The following is a 21,855-nucleotide window of genomic DNA, read 5'->3' on the forward strand; positions in this document are numbered from 1 at the left end:
GCTGCATCCAAGCCACATGTCACCAAGTGCGATGCAAAGCGTCAGATGCAGTGGTGAAAAGCACGCTGCCACTGGGCTCTAGAGCAGTGGAGATGCGTTTTCTGGAGTGATGAATCATGCGTCTCCATCTGGAAATCTGATGGAAGAGTCTGAGTTTGGCGGTTGGCAGGAGAACGGTACTTGTCTGACTGCATTATGTGAAATGTGACGTTTGGTGATTATGGGGATTATGGTGTGGGTTTTTTTTTTCAGGAGCTGGGCTTGGCCCTTTAGTTTCCAGTGAAAAGAAGTCTGAAAGCTTCAGCATACCAAGGTATTCTAGACAATTTCATGCTCCCAACTTTGTGAGAACAGCTTGTAGCTGGCTTCTTCCTTTTCAACATGACTGTGCACCAGTGCACAAAGTAAAGTCCATAAAGACATGGATGACAGAGTCTGGTGTGGATGAATTTGGCCGGCCTGCACAGAGTCTTGACCTCAACCCAGAGACTGAGACCCAGGCCTTCTTGTCCGGCATCAGTGTGTGACCTCATAAATGTAATTTTAGAAGAATTGTCAAAAATTCCCATAAACACACTCTTGAACCTTGTGGACAGCCTTGCTGGAAGAGTTGGGGCTGTTATAGCTGCAAAGGGTAGACCGACGTCATATTGAACCCTATGGCTTTGGAAAGGGATGTCAGTTAATTTTAAATACAAGTCAAGGCAGCTGAGCGAATAATTTGGCCATTTAGTGTAAGTCGGTTCCATATCCAACTTGCTATTATCACTATCACTATCACTTTTACAACCTGTTTATAGTCTTTGAAAATGACCACAATGACTGTTGTTAAAAATACTGGAAGAATGGAAACGTCAAGAGCGGTGAACGTCTTAGCTTTCTAAATACTCATATTATTCACAATACATATACACACAACTGGAAAAGTAAAGTCCCTTCTTCCACATGTCTGTGGGAGGGGGAATGGTAGGAACATTTTCACAATCATTAAATATTTTATTGATCCCCCAAGGGGAAATTGCTTTTCAATAGGGGATGAATCAAAATAGAACTCTATATCAAAAAAGAGAATAGAATAGAATGAATTCTAAAAATAAAATAAGAAGAACAGTGAAGATCAAAAGAAATAAATAAAAATAAAGTTAAAGGTATGTTAAACTATGTGTGTGGCGCAGGAGATAGCGCAATCATCTTTGGAACTGAACATTCTTGGTTTGATTTCCGCCTCTTCCTAGTGTGTCAAAATGTTGTTGAGCAACACACTGAACCCCAACTGCTCCACTGGTGGAAAGCAGCGTACTGCTCATGGTTCATCCATGAAGGGTTATTGGAGAAAACAAATTTCCCGTGGGGATTAATAAAGGATAAATTACTAGTAGTATATTATAAGGAATAGTGCTCATTTAACAGTTTAACTTGGAGAAGGGGTGGGATGGGCTGGGGGTTTCTGAGTAAAATGCAGAGCAGATATGTATTGTTTAGTGACATCTGTTCTCTGCATTCTGCTAGTTATAATAGAAAGCATGGAAAGTAGTAGCGAGGATAATCCTCTATCTACATGGAGCAGACACCATGACAGAAATAGTTTTTCACATAAATTTTTGTATGCAATATGGGCACAGCTGGAGGACTGCTGTATGGAATATTTTCATTTATGAACATCATTATGAGTGTTACTGTCAAATGAAGTTTTGTTATATTGCAAATGGGAATACCCCCATCTGCTCTGTCTCGCCACAAAGCAAAGTGCCGAAAATTTTCTGGGGCTCAAACTACGGGTTGATAAGCTTCTCCAGTCAAAAGTTGCTTTCTCATTTGCCTTTTACATTTCTGTTCCGCAAAGGTGGTCTAAATACTGTACAGTGGTGAGAACACGTATTTGATACACTGCTTATTTTTCAGCTTTTCCCACTTGCAAAGCATGTAAAGATGTGTCATTTTTATCATTGGTACTCTTTCACTGTGAGTGACAGAATCTAAAACAAAAATCCAGAAAAACACACTGTATGATTTTTAAGTAATAAATTTGCATTTAATTGCATGACGTAAGTTTTTGATCACCTACCAACCAGTAAGAATCGCAGTTCTCATAGACCTATTAATTCATTCTAGTTCATTCTTCTCCATTCATTAACTGTATTAACTGCACCAGTTTGAACTTTTACCTGAATAAAAGGCCATCAGGGAGAAAATTGTAGATCTGCACAAGGCTGGGATGGGCTGCAGGACAATAGGCAAGCAGCTTGGTGAGAAGGCAACAACTGTTGGCACAATTATTAGAAATTGTAAAAAGTTCAAGATGACGGTCAACCTCCATTGGTCTGGGGCTCCATGCAAGATCTCCCCTTGTGGGGCATCGATGATCATGAAGAAGGTGAGGGATCAGCCCAGAACTACACAGCTGGACCTGGTCAATGACTTGAAGAGAGCTTGGACCATAGTCTCAATGAAAACCATTGGTAACACACTACGCTGTCATGGATTAAAATGCAGCGCACGTAAGGTCCCCCTGCTCGAGCCAGCACATGTCCAGGACCGTCTGAAGTTCTCCAATGACCATCTGGATGATCCAGAGGAGGAACGGAAGAAGATCATGTGATCTGATGAGACAAAAATAAAGCTCTTTGGTCTTAACTCCACTCGCAGTGGTTGGAAGAAGAAGAAAGATGAGTCCAACCCAAAGAACACCATCCCAACCGCGAAAGCATGGAGTTGGAAGCATCATTCTTTGGGGATACTTTTCAGCAAAGGGGACAGGATGACTGCACCGTATTGAGGGGAGGATGGATGGAGCCATGTATCGCAAGATCTTGGCCATTAACCGTTGTCATCTTCCAGCATGACATTGACCCGAAACACACAGGCAGAGCAACTAAGGAGTGGCTCCGTGAGAAGCATCTCAGGGTCCTGGAGTGGCTTAGCCAGACCTGAACCCAATAGACAATCTTTGGAGGGAGATGAAAGTCCATATTGGCCATACTGCCATGAAAACTGAAGGATCTGGAGAAGATCTGTATGGAGGAGTGGGTCAAAATCCCTGCTGCAGTGTGTGCTAACCTGGTCGAGAACTACAGGAAACATCTGATATCTGTAATTGCCAACAAAGCTTTCTGTACCAAATATTAAGTTCTTTTTTTCTGATGTATCAAATACTTATACTTATTTTATGCAATAAAAAGCAAATCAATGGCTTAAAAATAATACAATGTGTTTTTCTTGATTTTTTTTTTTGTTTGTTTATTTTATATTCCGTTACTCACAGTTAAAGAGTACCTATGATAAAAATTACAGACCTCTTTATGCTTTGCAAGTGGGAAAAACTGAAAAATCAGCAGTGTATAAAATACTTTTTCTCCCCACTCTATATACCACATGGTGCAGCTGACTGTAAAATATTTCTACAATAAAAGTAGGAGTGTTCAATAATGATTTAGTATTCAAACTATTTTTCCTAACAAATTTTATCTAGGATTTGTTTTCAGGAGTTGTGACTCACAACTTTCAGTTACATTCAGTTATATTATTATTATCATATATATATATATACTGTATATATTATTAAGTAAAATTCAATAAATTACAGAAAAATGTTGGCAGAGATCAGAAACAGATGCATTTGTGATTTTATCTCTCAGCTGGTATGATAAAGCATCCTTTTCACCAACTAAACTGCTGAACTATCACGTTAGCGTTGTTCGACCTAATGTTATAAATGATAAAAAAAACATACCAGCCCATATAGAATGTCTTAAACTTATATTGATTAAAACTGCTTATAGTTAATATGCAAATGAATTTGTATTTTATGCATAACACATGAATTGCTGTGTTAGAATAAACAGATGTGCTAAGTGCATAACATACTGCAAAGACTGTGTGCAAGACAGAAAGAGGGTTTTTTCTCTGTGTGCAAAAGAATTGGACCAGTTTTGCAAGTAATACTGCCATTTGTATCCAAAGTTTCATAGTTAAACATCATAGATGATAAGAATATGGTATGAAGACTGATAAAATTCTTTGCAAAAAATCTGTTCCAAAAAAATTACCAAACCCTGGGGTGGGTTGAATATTTGAAGAACTGACAGAAAAATCTTGACTGTTTGTTACTTTGTCAGCCGCACAATGTTTGTTTTTCATCTTGTTTTAAAAGTTGTTGTTGTGCTGTGGATATTCACTGAGATCATAAATAACTTAATTTACATTATATTCTGAGGGTCTTCGGGTAGGAAATAAAATTTTAAATTTACCTTGACGGGGAAGTTTTTCAGAAAGGCTCTACAGGTAAAAAGTCGAATTGACTGATGAGTGTGAAACCACAAATTGAGGGTGTCAGCAGTCAAGGCTCAATATTGCTGGTAGCTCTGGCTAACAGGTTGAATATGAAGGAGAAGGAAAAATTGTGGTTACGAAGTGATGCAAAATGTCTACTGAGGTTAGAGAGTGGTGATTGGTACAACCTTAAATGGACATGTTGGTGCAGACAATAGAGGTGACGAAGAAGTGATTGGCAGGTTTTCAGAATAGAACACAGAGGGACAAATGGTGGTAGACTGTGCAAACAGGGTGGAAATGGCTATAAGGGATACTATCTTCCAGAAGAGGCAGGAATATAGGATAATATATAAGGTCAGATGTATTAAAGCAGGTGGTCTACATCTAATGAAAATGTAATCAGAGGAAGACCAGTGACTGCAAAGCGGTTATTGAGAGTGTAGCCAGACAGCATTGAACGGTGGTTTGTAAGATGGCTCTGGTGACAAGGAAGATGTCGAGGACAAAAGCAGAGCGGAGGGCAAAGTGGTGGAAGCTGGAAAGGGAGGAGTATTGTATGGTTTTCAGGGTGGAGTTGAGAAAAGCTCTGGATGGTCAGGGGGCGCTTGCAGACAACTTGACAACATCTAATATGATGAGGACACATGCTGGTAGTATAAGGAAGTGAAGGAGTATATATAGTGAAAGGGGTCTGCAAAGAAGAGATGGGACACAAAGGGAGTGTATGCTGATTTGTATGTTAGCTTGGGCAGTACTGAGGGAAAGAATGACTTGTACATATATAGGGATGGAACAACGTGCCGCAGGTTCAGTTGATTAAGGATAGCGAGAAAACTGTATTGATCGTTGCGAGAAGTGTGATGGGAGATGTGAGGTGTAATTCTAGGAGGTGATGAATGAGGAAAATAAAAGAGATTGAAGGTAAGAAGAGGTGGCAATTGAGGATCACGAAGTAGCAGAGACTAGTAAGATGAAGTGAGGAAAGCCTTGAAGAGCGTGAAGAGTGAAAAGGCAGTTGATCCTGACAGGTAAATCTGTGGAGGTATCGGAGCGTCTAGGTCAGGTGGGAGTAGAATTTTTATTTAGATTATTCACCAGGATCTTAGAGAGGGAAAAAATGCCTGAGAAATGTGATGTTGATAGTGATGGAAGTATGATGGTACCCATTTTTAAGAATAAAGGAGATATGCAGAATTTCAGTAACTATAGAGGTATAAGTTTGATGAGCATAAAGTTATGGGAAAAACAGTGGAAACTAAACTAAAGCCAGAAATGAGCATTTGTGAGCAGCATAATGGTTTCATGCCTCAAAAGAGTCCTACAGACACAGTATACCCTTGTTTTTCGCGGGGGTTACGTTCCAAAAAGAACCCGTGATAGGCAAAATCCATGAAGTAGAAACCTTTATTTTTTTTTACAATTATTATACAATTAGATACTCTATTATACATTGCTGCTGTCGTCTTTATGTTTTTTTCTTCCTTCTTCATGGAACGAACGGAAGATTCATTAATTCCGTAATGCCGACCTACAGGCGCATAGCTTTTACCTTCCCTTAGCATATCCAGAAGTTTAACTTTATCCGCAATAGATAGCATCTTCCGCTGCCTTTTGGGCCCTGCTGCAGGTGCTTTTGTCAGTCCAGAGCATTTTGTCAACATTATGGGTTTTAGAGAAATTCAAAATTGCAAGAGAATTTGCACGCACATAATGTAAATTTGGCAAGCTGTTCTACGTACGTGTACATATTAAACTGCAACGTTATTGACGCACAGGTAGAGAAGAAGCGGAGTGACTTTTTCAGCCAATCAGAATGCAGAACACAATGCACGATGCAAATCCGTGACGTAGCGAAACCGTGAAAAGTAAACCGCGTTATAGCGAGGGATCACTGTAAAGCATTTACTTGAAGATTGTTGATGGGGAAGTAAAGAGAAGGTCAGAAGGAGCTGCATAGTGCTTTTGGAGATCTAGAGGAAGGATACAACAGGTTGCAGGGAGAGAAATTTTGGTAGCCTGAAGTGTTAGAGAAGTATGTTAGATTGGAGTAAGACATGTATATGAACTGTGAGACACTGGTGAGGTTTGCTGTAGGTGTGCCAGTGGAATTCAAGATGGAAGCGGGACTAAATCAGGGATCAGCTCTGAGCCCCTTCTAGTTTGCAATGGTGATGGACAGGCCTACAGATGAGGTTAGACAGGAATCTCGTCAGACTATGCTGTTTGCCCATAACACTGTGGTCTGTACTGAGAGCAGAGAGCAAGGAGCAGGTGGAGGCCCTGGAAAGAAAAGGAATCAAGATTGTCTGCAAGACAGAATACATGCGTGCCAATGAGAAGGACCCAGGTAGAACAGTGACGTTACAGGGAGTAGAGATATAGACAGTGGATGGTTTCAAGTACTTAAGGTCAACAGTCAATGTTCAAGCAGTTCAGAACGATCGGAGAAAAGTGTCAGGGGTAATATCTGATAAAAGAGAATCGGCCACAAACAAAAGAAAATGCGTACAAGACAATGGTGGCACCAACCAGGCTTAGGAAGAAGGAGGCAGCAAAATTAAGATGTTGATGTTCTCTTTGGGAGTGATTACGATGGATGGGATCAAGAATGAGTCCATCAGTGAGACAGAACATGTTCTATGTTTTGGAGATAAGGTCCGAGAGGCCAGACTGAGATAGTTTGGACATGTGCAGGGGAGGGCTGGTGAATGTGTTGCAGAAGAATGCCGAGGTTGATACTGCCTGGCAGGAAGCTTTGAAGAAGACCAAAGAGAAGATTTATGGATGTAGTGGAAAATGACATGAAGTTCGTTAGTGAGAGAGAAGAGGAACCAGAGAATAGGGTTAGATAAAAGAAGTACATCAAGAGAGGGAGCAGCCGGAAGCAAAAGAAGAAGATGTTATGTACCCTTGATTGAAGATAGAATTACAAATATGTTTATTTTACATAAATTCATATTGCTCATTATTATTACCAAATAATGTTCAGTATATGTTCTTTTTTCTGTTAATGCCTCCACCTGCTCCTTAGCACCTCCCTCCCTTCATCTTTCACTTGCTCTTTCTCCAGCTCTGCACTGACAAGTCCCCCGTCCCAAAAATCCTTCTCATGAATCAGCCATCAGGCATGTATTCATCAATGTTACTTGTGTGTGTGTGTGTGTGTGTGTGTGTGTGTGTGTGTGTGTGTGTGTGTGTGTGTGTGTGTGTGTTTAAGGGGGAGAAAATAACCACATCTTGACTTGACTTGCAAATTATGCTTATGATGATTCACACAGCCTTCCAACAATCCTTCTTTTAACTCTTTGCCAGAACCTTTTGTCTTTTAACCCGGGCCATCGAGGGTCTTGCAGTCTCTTCTACCTTTCCTCACTTTCTGTCAGTTTTTATTTCAAAATGTTTTCCAGGCTCTAACAGGCTCAAGATCCAAAGACCTGCTTTCTAATGCCTGTAATGATTACAAATCACACTAAAACGGTGGTCTTTTTGCAAGCACATCTTACATGCTGTAGTTAGGGTTAGTGTTAGGCTGTAGTTGAGTTTTGAATTGATGAATTTAAAGGTATTACCAAAGTTCAATACTGTTTTTCAAGGAATAAAATCCCAATGCATTATAACGTAATAAAATACTGTTTCAAAGTAATGTGTTATATATTTTGCTTTCCTTCTCAGCATCTTGCAACCAGACATGGGGAAAAAGTCTAAGTTCAAAACATCTGTCAAGAAAAAGACTCTCAACCCAGAGTTCAATGAGGTACAACCAGCTTCTTTCGTAAGCATTGCTAACCTGGCATGTTCTAAATCAACCATGTTCTTTAATACAGTATATATAATAATGGGATATTCCAAGAACCAAAGCCTTTTTTTAACCTGCTTCAAAATTTTCTGTTCCTCCAAGTATCACTTTTTACTTTAACACTAAAAATGTTCCTTTCAAGACCATGTTCATGAATTACCAATATAAATGTGTTTTTATTTGCATAATCTGCCAAGGAGTTTTCATATGAAGTGACTCTGGACCAGCTGGCAAAGAAAACCCTTGAGATCTCTGTGTGGGACTATGACTTGGGAATGAGCAATGACTTTATAGGTAGGTTGATAAATTGTGGTTTGGAGGAGAGGGTGGGAGAAAAAAAGCAGATGACTGTGCCAGAGTGTTCAAATGAAACAGCAATTGCAGAAAACATCAAAACCAGGCCAAGCATGGCTGCTGAGCTGAATAAGAAAAATGCTTAGGGGTGATTACGAGGCTTGAGGAGAACGATTGACTGACTCCAAAATTAAATGGGGAAGCTTTAGAAATCAAATAGACACATTTTCTCTGGGTCATCATCAGTCATTGCTTGGCAGGTTAGATTGCTTCTGCTCTGAGTGACTGGCATAGCAATATAATACAAGGTTGCAGAGTAAGAATTCGTGGGAAGGCAAACTGGGATTGGATTAGATGTTAGAATGAATAATTTCAAATCAATGTGTCGTTCTGTCTAGTGTGTGAGTTTCCATGTGTCTGAGATGGCGGATGGGCGAGTTGGCAAGCACCTGGTGTTTAGATAAGCCCAGTGAGTTAATATCAGCCCCATATAAAAGCCATTCCCTGAATCATTAACATTACAGGTTCAACAACAGCAGCTTGGTAGTTATTTTAATTGGAAGTCAAGAAAAATTACACTGAGATAAAAAATGATGACTTGATACAAAGGCCAGGTTCTCATAATTCAAGTGCAATGAAGCAACAAGAGGTCAGAAGAATGGAAGCTGACCAAGTGATAAAAAAGCGGGATAATCATGCATTATGTACACTGAAAAATTTTAAACAACAGAAAAGTGTATTAACAGTTAAACAAAATACAATGAAAAAGAAATAAAGAAAACTCAAAATTAAAATAAAGTACTTGCGGTGGATGGCTTCGAAGATACATTCTTTAAGATTCTTTTCACTGACTCAGAAATTGGATTTAGGTCACCAATGTTATAATTTAGATTTACAAAGTCATCTTAAGGGAAACTACGAATGGTTTAAAGGAAATACTTGGGAATGAAATCAAAGACATGCAAGACTAGAAAACTCAACAATGAAGTCTCAGCTCCAAATGATATTTTCAAATGCAGCCACAAAGGACTGGAAGATCTTCTTTTAAGGCCCCAATAATAGGGTTACACAGTTTCATCTTTTGATGAATTTAAATAAAATCAAGATTTTCGATTCCATACATCATTTATTTGTCTTTGACAACAAACTTTGTTAAAGAAAATGAAAGTTAAACACAAGCATACCAAGATTTTAATTTGGATGTCAATAATAAAATTCAGAAAAAATTGCAACATGTTATTTTCGACATAAGAGCTGTTTGCGCTTAAATATTGATTTAGTTTAACAGTAAGTTAGGTTAACAATGAGTTTAGTTTAACATTATTCAATAAATGAATAAATAAAAGTATACAATATGGTTATGCAGCCTATTCCTATGAATGACCAGTAAAAATTCATCTGTAGAGTAACGCAGGAGGAGATATGGATATGTGATAATGTGTACATACCGTTTTGTGCTAAAGGGGAGCTGCCTTTTGTTATCTGTATTCGTACTTATATCTTAACCTTATCTTTACCAATGTCTGTTTCAATATTTTTGAAAGTGAGTTGGCTGCAGCAAGTGACATAGTTGACATAGTCTTAATTCTACTCTGGTAAGTTTCACCTAACCTCACCTATCCTCAGACACAAGAGGTACTTTGGTGCAGTGTCCACAACTTGCTGAGCATTCAAAATGGTAAAATTATGTATGATCTTTCATGAAATTTTTATTGAAATATTCTGAAGTTTTTATGTCTGTGCGTATTTACTGTTCCTTTTCAGCCATTCTTAAAAAATGTGAATGTATAGTCTTGAATGTGTCACATACTAGACTTAGGAGTACGGTCAGGGTCAGGTTGGAAAAAAGGGATTCAATACCTTTTCCCTTTATTGGCTCATCGTTCACAATGTTTTTTGGATTCTCCATTTTAAAAGTTAAAAAAAAACAATACCGCCATCATACAGTAGAGGGTACATACAGATTATTGATGCCATCACATTTTCAGATAGCATCTTCAGAGGTGCTTACAATTTATCAGTTTTTATTTACTTACTTGCACGCACAAAAGGATGCAGGATGCTAGTTTGATGAATTAAATAACGAAGCCTGAACGTTGTCGGATGTTATGTAGCACATTGTTTCTGAAGCTGATGATGTTGTGGCCCAAAAATGATAGGGAACAGTCTGCAGTTTGCTCTATTCACTAATCTCACAAGAACTTTTTCTATTGTTTCAGTAAATAATCCCCAGATTTACTTTACCTTAAGTACAACAATACAGAATAGAAAGTGTATAAGGACAAGCAAACAGATACTTGACTCCTTTCCCTGTGTGCTACCTCAATAATGTCGGCAAGACATCCTACCTTCGTCAATCACTTTCTATTTTATGAATTACAGTCTGTTGATCTAAATATTAGGTGGTTGGAATGTCTTGGGTGATAGTCCAGTGAAAAATTCAGCAAATTCAGAACTGCTCTCCAAAATATATGTCTGTGTGAAAAAAGGGGATATACAGGGTGTAAAATAATATAAAGGCTTGTCCACTGCAGTGTCACCGGTGTTGCTCAATGCCAAGGTTGGATAAGTCCAACAATGGAACCTTGTTTGCTTGTTTACATTTACTGTATGTACAATCACAGCCAAGGGAATGGATTTGTATGATTTTCATTTCTTTGTTTCAGTTGCCCCTTTTTTTCTCTTCAAATTCTTTACTTACAATTCCCCGGCTGTACATGTGCTTCTTTTTCTAAATGCAAAGGGAAATTAGTGTCCAAATTCTTTCTACCGTCCTTTACGTCTACATATAATTTCATGTGTGGCTCCTTTTGCCAATCATTCTTCTAACCTGAGTTCACTTGCTTCTTCGTCCCCTTTGGTTACAGGCGGAGTGGAACTGGGCATCAATGCAAGTGGACAAAGACTCAGACATTGGTTCGAGTGTCTCAAAAACAAAGGGAAGAAAGTTGAGTACTGGCATACGCTCACACAACAGGGAGCCCCAAACAGTGACAAGCCAGACTAGATGATTCAATACAGTGTTACATACAAACACATGTAAAACACATGCAAGACAGCTGACAATGGAGATGAAACTCAAGCAGAAATGGGAGATAAAACCTGCAATAATAATAATATTGAGAATTAAACCCATCATATGGTGCCGAAAACCACAGCACCAATTGTATGTATATGATATTCATACAAACATTAGTGATGGTAATAAGGCTAAATAAGACAACATCTTTAAAGGTGAACCAATTTGTGGCATTGTCCTCATAAAAGTGTTGATATTACAAAACAATACTCACAAAATTGTACAATAGACCTTCAAATATTGTGAAAATTGCTCATGTTTTCTCATTCAAATCAACAACTAATGATGATATTTGAGAATACCATACTCAAAGAAAGGAGCAACAGTATGTGATCCTTGTGAATCTCAATGTGGTTTGTAGTTACAAAATGAGGGTGTTACGAAAAGGGTTATTCTGTTCTGAGATGTCTCTATTTTAGTGTTTGTTGATCTGATGCAAAGCAACACGGCATATTATGAAGCACAAAATGATCCATTTGGTGGATTTGTACCTTTAATGTTTCAGTGTTCTTGTTCTTAAAACTTTCATTGTCTTTTTGTGACAGTGGCTTTCTATTCACCCTCATATTAGACAATGCAAAAGCAATGTACCTACATATGTGTGAGAGTGTGTTCTTATTAATCCAGTTATGAGAATATGAGTGCCTACATTTTCTGTCTGTGCAGTGTTTGTCTGTTTTCACATTGTGCCCCATTCAAAATGTCTTCAGAAACACAGATGTATGAAGAAATGAAATATGTAATGTAATAAAGGACAAGAGAGAAACAGATAAAAGGTAAATCTTCCACCACTGCCAAAGGCCTCAGTGGCGTAACAGTACCCAGACAGAGCTTACCGACAAGTTGTCAAGTTTGCCATATCTCTAATCACCACACAGTCATAGTACAATTTTTACAATTGAATACATTTTGATGTATTACCTCTAAATATGTTTTCCTAACGAAAGTGTTTGGTTGAATTTGCAGCTTATGAGCAGCTTTTACCACATCAAAAGCTTGATTTGTACAGGATCAGAGCCTGTTTCTGAGTTATTTTAATTGTTCTATCACATATGATGCAATACTTGCCTATGGCAAGGCAATGTTACCCCAATTATTATTAATTTGAAGAGTACAGGCATTGATATATCCTGTTATCTTATACTTAAGAATACTGCTTGACGAGCTCCTCAATGCTTCTTTGTACAACTCCAGACATTCTCCTTGTAAAGATCTCAAAAAAACACCACGTGTCACAAAAAGTTGGCATCTCACACCAGACAGACTCATCTCAGTGATCAGTTTCAGTCATCCCATTTTTTTCTGATCTATAAACTATCAGATTCAATTTCATCCTCTTGGCAGAACATGAGACATTTATTTCTTGAGATACATTATATGTGTGTTATTACTAGAAATGTAAAAACTCAACGTGTGCCCCCATCCATGAGGTAAAAGGTATGAGCCCCCCCCAAAAAAAACGAAAGAAGCAGTACGTGTCAGCTCTGTAGTCTGCTCTGTAGTCTTATGTGTTACCGCTATGCTACACCAAATTACCTAAATGCCTGAGAGGATATCAGATGTACCCTCCACCCCTACCCACCATCAGCGGCTCCAGCCATTCACGGTTTCTCAAAAGCACATGCCCTATCAGTCAATGGCCTTTGGGAGTTTGTAAGTATTGAATCGATCTGGCTGCTCACATCCTTGGTGTCCTTTGTCAACCTTGTGAACATCTTATTGTTGGCTCCAAAAAAAGATTATTTAGTGCTGAATGGGAATGAAAGGGGCTTGGATGTTACTAAAGCTTGGAACATAGCTGTTAAGCTTAAACACATTTCAAACAAGAACTCTCGCGTCTCGATGTCTCAAACAAATCGGAGAGAGATGGAGAGTTAATCTGTACTTTTCTCTATGCACAATAAAACGAGGCAGCAGTATGATAATCAACCCAACAGTGATTTCATGATGGGTGGGGTGACAGCGGGTTTTACGATTCTAGTCTGTCGACCCTGCTTTGCTTATGTAATCCTGCTGTCTGCAATATACAGTAACAGCATGCTTTGCCATCCTGGGGCCACAAGGTTCGGAAGATAGCTTAGAGGTTTCTAGTTTTATCACTCACTGGTCCCCAGAGACTGTTAAAAGTGTCCTTGGGCAAGATACCATACGCAGTTTCTGCTGAGGAGCCGGCTGGCACCCTGCAAGGTGCCAGCCGGTGGATGTGTGAATGAGGCAATGAGGTTTTGAGGAAAAGGAAACACATTATAAATGAAGTCTGTTTACTGTCAGCTTGTTTAACCGAGTTCAACCTTTGCTGATCATTCTGAGTCTCGATACATTTCCACTTTCCTCTGTCTTTGACCATCAGTGTAAGTTTGTTTCAAAATACAATGATTCAGGTTTTTTTCTCTCTCTGTTGCTATGCTGTAATAAGCAAGCTCTTGCTTTAAAAAAAAATCTTTACTGTAACTGATTTTGACACTTGTCTTCCTTAAAATTATATGAATGGCAACGATGCAAGAAGGCAGTGGTGAAGTTCACTGCCACAGTCACTGTGTGTACACCGTCTCTGTCAATCGCACAGTATGGCTGGTACTGGCTGGTGGGTTTGTGCAACAAACTTCGAAAAATAAATTCAAATAATTTCTGTGGTCCCCTGTCCTTCTTTGAACGGCATACAAACTTCAGAGGCATGATGTGTTTATTTTTTGTTAGGGTCACTTTTTAAATGACTTTGTCAACAACTCACATGTTAACAGAATTTCATAATTTTTCTGAAATCATGTCAAACAGCCAATATATTTGCTTGTTTGTATAGCTCTCTTCTCTGCCGCTTCCTCACGGGTCTGTCACTCTGCCTACAAAAAGAGGTACATTGGCCGCATCATTCCACACTAACAGGACAAACGGCTGCAAGGCTTGGAAGGAAAGGAAAGAGCGAGACATTGCTATACTGGTGGCAGCGGCAGCCTCGACACCTTGTTCGTTCATTACGAGGGTGGCTCTGTGTCTGGCTTCATCCAAAACCAGCCTGTCCTCAGCATACAGGCCACACAGGTTTGGACTCTCAAATAGTGAGGACAGCCCTGGTTAGTGTAAGTGGGGAGAAAACACTGAATGAATTTCAGAGTGAACTTGAGAGCACATAGGTTGTCAAATGAGATGTAACATCACTCTAATGTAGATTAGCAGCAGCTGAAGAATATTAAGCAGTCTGTGGTACACATACGATTACATTGTAGAGATGAAAGAAAATGGAAAAAGAACAAACCTAATTTCTTGATCAGTATGTTCATATCTGGCTGGACATCCATTTTAATTTGGGGGAGAGAAACTTCGATGATCTGTGGAGATGTTGATTTAATTGTTTCTATCATTTGACGCACTGCTGTGTCTGTCATCTTTTCCTCGAGCTTTTGCAGTTCAGAGACTTGGTTGGAGCGAGGCAGTATGATGTAAAGACTGCTGTTTCCAGTTAGAGCAAACCTTGCAACCTGCAGTTATAATGATAGATCACATAATTCAAATACACAGTAAAAGTTCCAGTATAAAGTATAAAGACACTATGTACTGGTATACATATACATATACATATACATATACATATACATATACATATACATATACATATACATATACATATACATATACATATACATATACATATACTGAATGTAATGTAAAAACTTGTTATTCAGAAGTGTTGGAGGTAACAATGTATAAAAGCATTCCATCTTCGTCAGAAAATGCGCACAGTTATTTGTGTCATATCACTGTTAATGTTTACAATGCAATTCAAGTGTTTTAGATTGAATGTGATCCATGTGATTGTTCATTTGAGGCCAGTCACCTTAGTTTATAGGGTAACAACTGTTTGTACTAGTTAAGGGTTAAACTGTTGGGTATGTGTGTGGATATCATCTCTGATGCTGTTTGGCTTCATCTGTGAGACCCGGAAGAAATGTTTAGCATTTGGTTGAACATTTATGTTTAACTACACTGGATGTTCACACTGTTTTATTTGAAGCTTAATTAGGAAAATCAACATCAAAATATAGGGGTTGAAATCAAGCATTTTGATCATGAGGTGTTTTTAGATAAGACTTTTGTTAAAAGATTTCAGAAAAATTCAGCTGAGTATTGCATGTATCACTGAAATTGTTTTTTTTTTCATTTTTGTTCAAAGTTTTTTATTTAGTATTGTCAGTATGATACGTAAGGTCAGATTAATGCAATGACCTTTGTATTGATTTTGTTTTGTTTCAATTAACCTATGCGTATTTATTAAAAAAAATTGAATTTTACAAGCCAAATGTTTCTGGAAAAAAATAAAATAAAATATAACGTAGTTTCATGGGAATTTCAAAGTAAATATGTGTGACACACAAAATGTTGAATTCCTGAAATCCTTTACAAAATGCGTACTTCTTTATGGCATATAATCATGAACTGCCAGAGCCTTCTTGACAAAGTTATGATAATGTTACTGCTAAATTAAATAATTAACATCAAATGATCCAACAAGATAACAAAGCAAACAAGCATTTAAATAAAAAAAAGCATAAATATTAAACAAATATGACTACATCTCACACTACAACATCACACTACTGTCTATCAAGTCTGAGATTTTTCTGATGATTTTTCTTTTTAAGATTAAATGTATCATAATGATATAGCTTGGGGCTCTGGATATGTGAGACAAGGGAGATTTAAATAACTAAGTGAAAAAGAAAGATCATAGTAACCTATGTGAGTTTTAAAGTAACAAATTAGTTTCTGTGTCATAATATTGTTCTTTATTTTTATTTGACCCACTATGTAATAATTTGTTTTGAGTGTGCGTGTTTTAATTACCTGTGCTTTTAATGTAGTATCATATGCCATCTTTGCCTGGTAATTTTCATGAAACAGGATAGGCACACTTATGAGATCACCATTCAGTTTTGTGAAATGGCCTTTCCTGGGTTTCTCATCAAACTTGAAGATCCACTGACCTAAGACATAAAGATGTATATATCAGTTCCCATTGCCTATCTCAAGATGCACGTATATCCATCTTACTGACCACTGAAGGAGACAGCATTGAGCAGCATCAATTGAGTATTTGGAGATACTGACTCCACAAACTTTGTTATTTTATTGTTGGTCTTATTTGCCACCCAGCTGTTGATCATTTGTGTGGATTCCTCAATGCTTTTCAGAAGTCTGACAGGTTCTGCATCATATAACTGCAGTGACTGATCCAAAAATGACTCAGCTAGGTTGATATCTGAGGAAAAAAAGAAGAACCTGATGAGCCATTGAGATTGTTAATCTATCATAAATCTCTGCATCCTTCTCTTTTAGTGCATCCAATACATGGGTTGTAGTAGATCTGAGAAGCTATCTGCATAGAGTTGGCCAACTTCTCTCTCAGCCTTTTCATCTCGTCATGAACGCAATGGAAGTTATGAGGCACACAGACAGCAGTCTGAATGGCTCGACGAGTGTCACCTCTTGCACCTGTAAGGGACAAACCAAAAGATAATGATATATGATATGATATGATATGATATGATATGTGCCAAAGAAAATTGGGGTGGCATTTCCAAATAAGAAATGCTTTTTATGAAATTTCACAGTTCATAGATATCTCATTTAGTCTACATGTACACTGGCAGAGAGGGATGATCAAGGAAAGACAATAAATAGAAAATAATTATGATATTTTATCTTTTTTTTTAAATGAAACAGCAAAAATATTGTCTTTCTGGCTGAACTATTTTCTATGACTATTAGTCATCTTTCCTATTTTTGTTGCACTCTGCCTTGAGTAATCCATTTCTTCCAAAATATGTATCATTTATTCATACAGGTGAAGAATAAATATTTCATAGTTTGTTTGTTGCAAACAAGAGAAAACAATAAATTATCTATGCCTTTAGCACAGCTTCTTTCCATTATTGCTGTGAGAATTTGCATGGGATTTGGAGACAAGCAGGGGATTATATGCCATTTAAAAAAAAAAAAAAAAAAATTGCCTACCTAACAACAAGTGGGACAGCAAACCGCTGATACTAATCGGAGAGAAGAGCAGATTTGAGGAGGGATTTGATGCTCTAAGGTACGAGTACAACTTCATGGCAAACTCTGTGATAGATTCCTGCATGATAAAGTCTGCTGTGCGACTCTCTTCATCCTGGCAGGGCTCCAGTGCTGTGGTGAATCCATTGCATGAATGTGGAACATCTGTGGGTGCGACTAAAAGAAAGTTAAGCAAATGGATGCTCAGCTAGTGTGAAAACTGAATATTCATAGATAATTGTACTGTTTATCATAACCTTAATCAAGAACGCTCAGAATAGTCTGTCATGTTATACCTCAGTAGATGGGCAGAATTGGAAAATATTGCTCAATCTTAAAATAGTTCAGAAGAGCAATGTATATGATCACAGATCACAGAGCTTACCTTTGACAGTAATGTATACAGTGCTGAGTTTCTGTCCATCAGCAGATTCACAATGGTAAAGTCCACTATCTTCCATGACTGTGTTTCTAAGTATAATGGTCTGATCATGATCGTATGGATAAAGTAGTTCCAATTTATGCGTATCACTGTCTGAAACATCGTCTGTGGTCAACAATGTCCGAGTTCCATTGTCAAACTCTTTGAACCATTGTGCATTGGCTTTGACATGACCAGCTTTAGAAAAATAGCAGGGCAGATGAATATTTGAGCCCTCACTAACATGAATCCTGTAAATCACTGATTCTGTAAGGATAAACACAAATAAGTCAAAGTCTTTCATGTTCAACCTCTGTGCTGAATGATTATCTATTATATTTAAAATTGAATATGTGGAAGATTGCAGTAATTTGCTGTATTGTATAAAGCCATAGCCTCTTTCTAATTTAAAAGAACACATTGTTTGTTTCTCACCTTGAACAATTACGTTGTAGGAATTTGTCAATTCCAAATTGTTCTCCTTTAAAGAGCACATGTACTGTCCTTGGCTTGCAGGAGTAACCGGGGATATCAAGAGAAACAAACCCCCCTTTTTAACTCTCACTGATCCATTTGACTGAGCATCGGAGGTTATATCTTCACCTATTGTTAAAAAAAAAGAGATCAATTGAAAATATTTATATTCTTAAAGATTTGCAATACACTGTGATTTGGCTACAGATAATATAATTAAACCATTGTATTTCCAGGTGGCCGTTGCTCCAGGGAAGTCTGTCAAGGAGTATAAACATGGAAGCTCAATGGTGGAACCAGGAATAAGTGTGAGATTTGTGCAAGAAGAAATCTGAAGAAACAGAATGTTAAACATCTAATCAAAAGAAGCCACTCAATGTCATCAGTCAGTTGTCTTTAGTCAACTTATTGGGTTATGCAATCATGTTACTATACCTGGAAAATAAGCTGCAACAAGATGCAAAATACAGCTGGATGTCTCATCTAAATAAGAGCGCAGAGCAGAGAGACAAAAAATGTAATTATTGCTTTAATAAAAAAAATTCAGAATGAATACTGAATCAAGCCAGAGTAGATACATGGCGCAATCTGTCAATAAACAAGTGTTCAAGTGTAACCATTTTGCAAAATTTTCTCCAATGTATGTAGAGTCCATTAAATAGCCCTTTCTGTACGAGTTATTCCAAAAAAAATGTTCATACTGATGGAATTATCATGTAAAATCGATTTTCAGATTAGTGATAAGCAACAAATAGTCAAGAAAGTCCAAACTTACCATGCCTGAACTTCTTAAAAGACTCAAAAATAGAAATGACAATTTTTTTTTTGCACTGACTTTTCCTACCACAAGTTTTCACATTCAACTTGATCTTCTATCCACGATCTCCCTTTAAACTGAAACTAACACAGACTTGTTGTTGGTTTAGAGGAGTTTGTTTGTATAATGACTGCCCTCTGATTTACTGGCAGTCACGTGATTTACATCTTGGCAACAGTAAGCATGTTGAGTTCTGAGTGCTCCTTTCAACTTTGTTTTGTGAATGATAAGCAATTGGTCTTCTTTTATAAGATCCTGCAAACTCCCAAACTTCATAACATAGAAAATGTCTTTGGCCTGCCTGATTTGAAATAGGTTGCATTGCATCGTTACATAATTTATCTTCCAGCAGAGAATTTATTAAAATTAAATTTTAAAACAAAATAGTCCCACACAATGTGTTCAAATTCTTTCTTTGAGACACGAAGTCTCTCCAGTATGTCCTGGGTCTTCCTCGGGGCCTCCTTCCAGTAGGACATGCTCAGAACACCTCACCAGGGAGGCTTCCGGGAGGAATGACCAGCTGCGACTACTCTGAGCCTTTCTTGGATGGCCAAACTCCCCACCCCATTTGCAAGGAAAAGCCCAGACAACTTGCGGAGAAAACTCATTTCGGACGTTTGAATCTGCAACCTTGTTCTTTTGGTCACTACCCACAGCTCATAGCCATGGGAAACATGAGGATGGGAATGTAGATCAACTGGTAAATTGAGAGCCTCAATTTTCGCCTTCTTCACTACAATAGATCAGTGCAGTCTGCATCACTTTGATGCCACCTTCGATCTCCCATCACTCATGAACAAGACTCTGAGATACTTGAACTCCCCCACTTGGGGCAGACGTCATCCTCATCCCCCCAAAGGGGGAAATTTACCTGTTTTCGTCTGAGAACCATGGTCTTGTACCTAGAAATTCTGCGCATTAAGGTTATGAACAGAATTGTTGACACAGCGCAGCCCTGGTGGGGTCCAACTCTCACCAGAAATGAATCCAACTTACAACTGGTGATGCATGGATCGCAATGACACCAGTCATACATGGATTGGACGTGATTATTACAGGATTTGGTGCCCCATACTCCTGGGGTAGCCCCACAGGACTCCCCCAAAGGACATGGTCAAATGCCTTCTTCATGTCCACAAAACCCATGTAGATTGGTTAGGCACACTCCCATGCACCCTTGAGGACACTGCTGAGGGTATAGAGGTAGTCCACTGTTCGACTAGGAGAAAACCCAAACTGCTCCTCCTGAGTCCTTGATTCAAGGACTTAGTGGATCATGCTGTCCAGCACTGTTGTGTAGACCTTACCAGGGTATGGCTGCAGTTTGGTGATTGACTTTGTGGCCGCATTGTTTGACTCATGCTGGACACTGAAAGAGGGGCGGAGCCGTCACTAAATCACCACCTATTTGTGTGTCGGCTCCGATGGTGAGGGTGGATGAAGGTATGTCCTGGCAAACACGTTGGATTGGCAAACGGGGTTGGGGTTGGGGATGGGAGCGTGTGCTCCAACTATAGGAAACCCTAGCGTACAAGTGCTGAGTCAGGGGACAATCAGTGAGCCAACACCTGCCTGGTGCCTCTCACAAGGGGGGCAACTCCAGAGTAGAAAAGAGTTCAGTCCCTCTGAAGGCTCAAGGAGAGTGGCTCAATAGCCCTAGCTTTGCGTTGAGGTGGGTACGTCTTTATCAAGCCAGAAGCCCTCAGCCGTGGGCACCAGCTCAGGTTCCTTAGACACGAGAGAGGTGACATACCATGTCCCAAGAGCCGGCTTCTGGGGGGAGGGTCAGTCCGCCAAGGTCCCCAGCTTTTGCCACCCCCCTCCCCCTGAGCTCACAATGCGCCCAACCCCTTTGGCCCTTCCTATGGGTAGTGAGCCCCAGGGAATGGGGAGCCATGTTGACATTTTGGGCTGTGCCCAGCTGAGTCCCTTAGATACAGGCCCTGGGGCATGCACTTGCCATCGATCCCCGCCGCAGGGCCTGGCTCCAGGGGCAGGCCCAATGACCCGCATCTGGACAAGGGAAAACAGAGAAAATTAATTTTAATCATCAATGACTCATTTTAAGCTGGAAAATGTCTGGAAAGTTAATTTGTTTTCCAAAGATTTTAAAAGGCTTCTGTACAGAGACAAGGACATTGCGAAATACCATCAAAAGATTAAGTGAAAACATAGTATAATAATTAATTTAGCCTTTGCGAATCAAATCAGTGTTATCCTTTCTTTATTCATGTCCTTTCATGTCATTAAATGCTAGGATTAGTAGTTACTGACTAAAATAAGTAACACGTTATTTTCCAACATTGTCATTTCACCTTGATTTTATTTGGTTTGTTTGTTTTGTAATACATTTAAATTCATATTTCATTATATTTCTTATTCTTCCTCCTTTCTACTATTATCTATTACTGTTATGTTTTTTTTTTACTTGAAACTCTGGCACAACAATTTCCTTCGAGATTAATAAAGTTGTTCTCATCTCATCATCATCATCATCATCATCATCATCATCATCATCATTTATTTATCTTTTTTACCTTTTCTGAAAGAATACTGTCTTCTTTTTGAATATAGTTTAAATTCTCATCATCTGTCTTATATCCTCTTGGAAATTAATGAAAAAATGTACATAAATAATTATATTTCTGTTA

At 38.6% G+C, this 21,855-nt stretch overlaps 2 protein-coding genes across 3 annotated transcripts in view; one reads left to right on the forward strand and one right to left on the reverse strand.

Moving 5' to 3' along the window:
* Positions 1 to 14,068, forward strand: part of doc2g (double C2-like domains, gamma) — a 34,736-nt gene extending 20,668 nt beyond the window's left edge. For both annotated transcript variants that reach the window (XM_086156813.1, XM_086156814.1), the window contains exons 9-11: positions 7,945 to 8,026; positions 8,266 to 8,362; positions 11,230 to 14,068. In XM_086156813.1, coding sequence (XP_086012939.1) covers positions 7,945 to 8,026; positions 8,266 to 8,362; positions 11,230 to 11,369 — 319 coding nt within the window. In that variant the 3' untranslated portion in view covers positions 11,370 to 14,068. The remainder of the gene's footprint in view (positions 1 to 7,944; positions 8,027 to 8,265; positions 8,363 to 11,229) is intronic.
* A 38-nt stretch (positions 14,069 to 14,106) lies between these two features.
* serping1 (serpin peptidase inhibitor, clade G (C1 inhibitor), member 1) lies at positions 14,107 to 19,300 on the reverse strand. Its single transcript, XM_086156812.1, has 11 exons — positions 19,160 to 19,300; positions 18,820 to 18,867; positions 18,607 to 18,715; positions 18,346 to 18,513; positions 17,875 to 18,177; positions 17,451 to 17,666; positions 16,785 to 16,928; positions 16,492 to 16,695; positions 16,281 to 16,420; positions 14,695 to 14,917; positions 14,107 to 14,509 (listed from the first exon to the last, which is right to left on the reverse strand). The coding sequence occupies exons 1-11, from the start codon at positions 19,160 to 19,162 to the stop codon at positions 14,262 to 14,264; spliced, it is 1,806 nt and encodes a 601-aa protein (XP_086012938.1). The 5' UTR covers positions 19,163 to 19,300; the 3' UTR covers positions 14,107 to 14,261.
* Between the last annotated feature and the right edge of the window lie 2,555 nt (positions 19,301 to 21,855).

Source organism: Fistularia commersonii, chromosome 12 (genome assembly GCF_037954325.1).
Source record: "Fistularia commersonii isolate RoL2024-O1a breed Wild chromosome 12, RoL_Fcom_v1.0, whole genome shotgun sequence".
In the NCBI taxonomy this organism is placed as follows: Eukaryota; Metazoa; Chordata; class Actinopteri; order Syngnathiformes; family Fistulariidae; genus Fistularia; species Fistularia commersonii.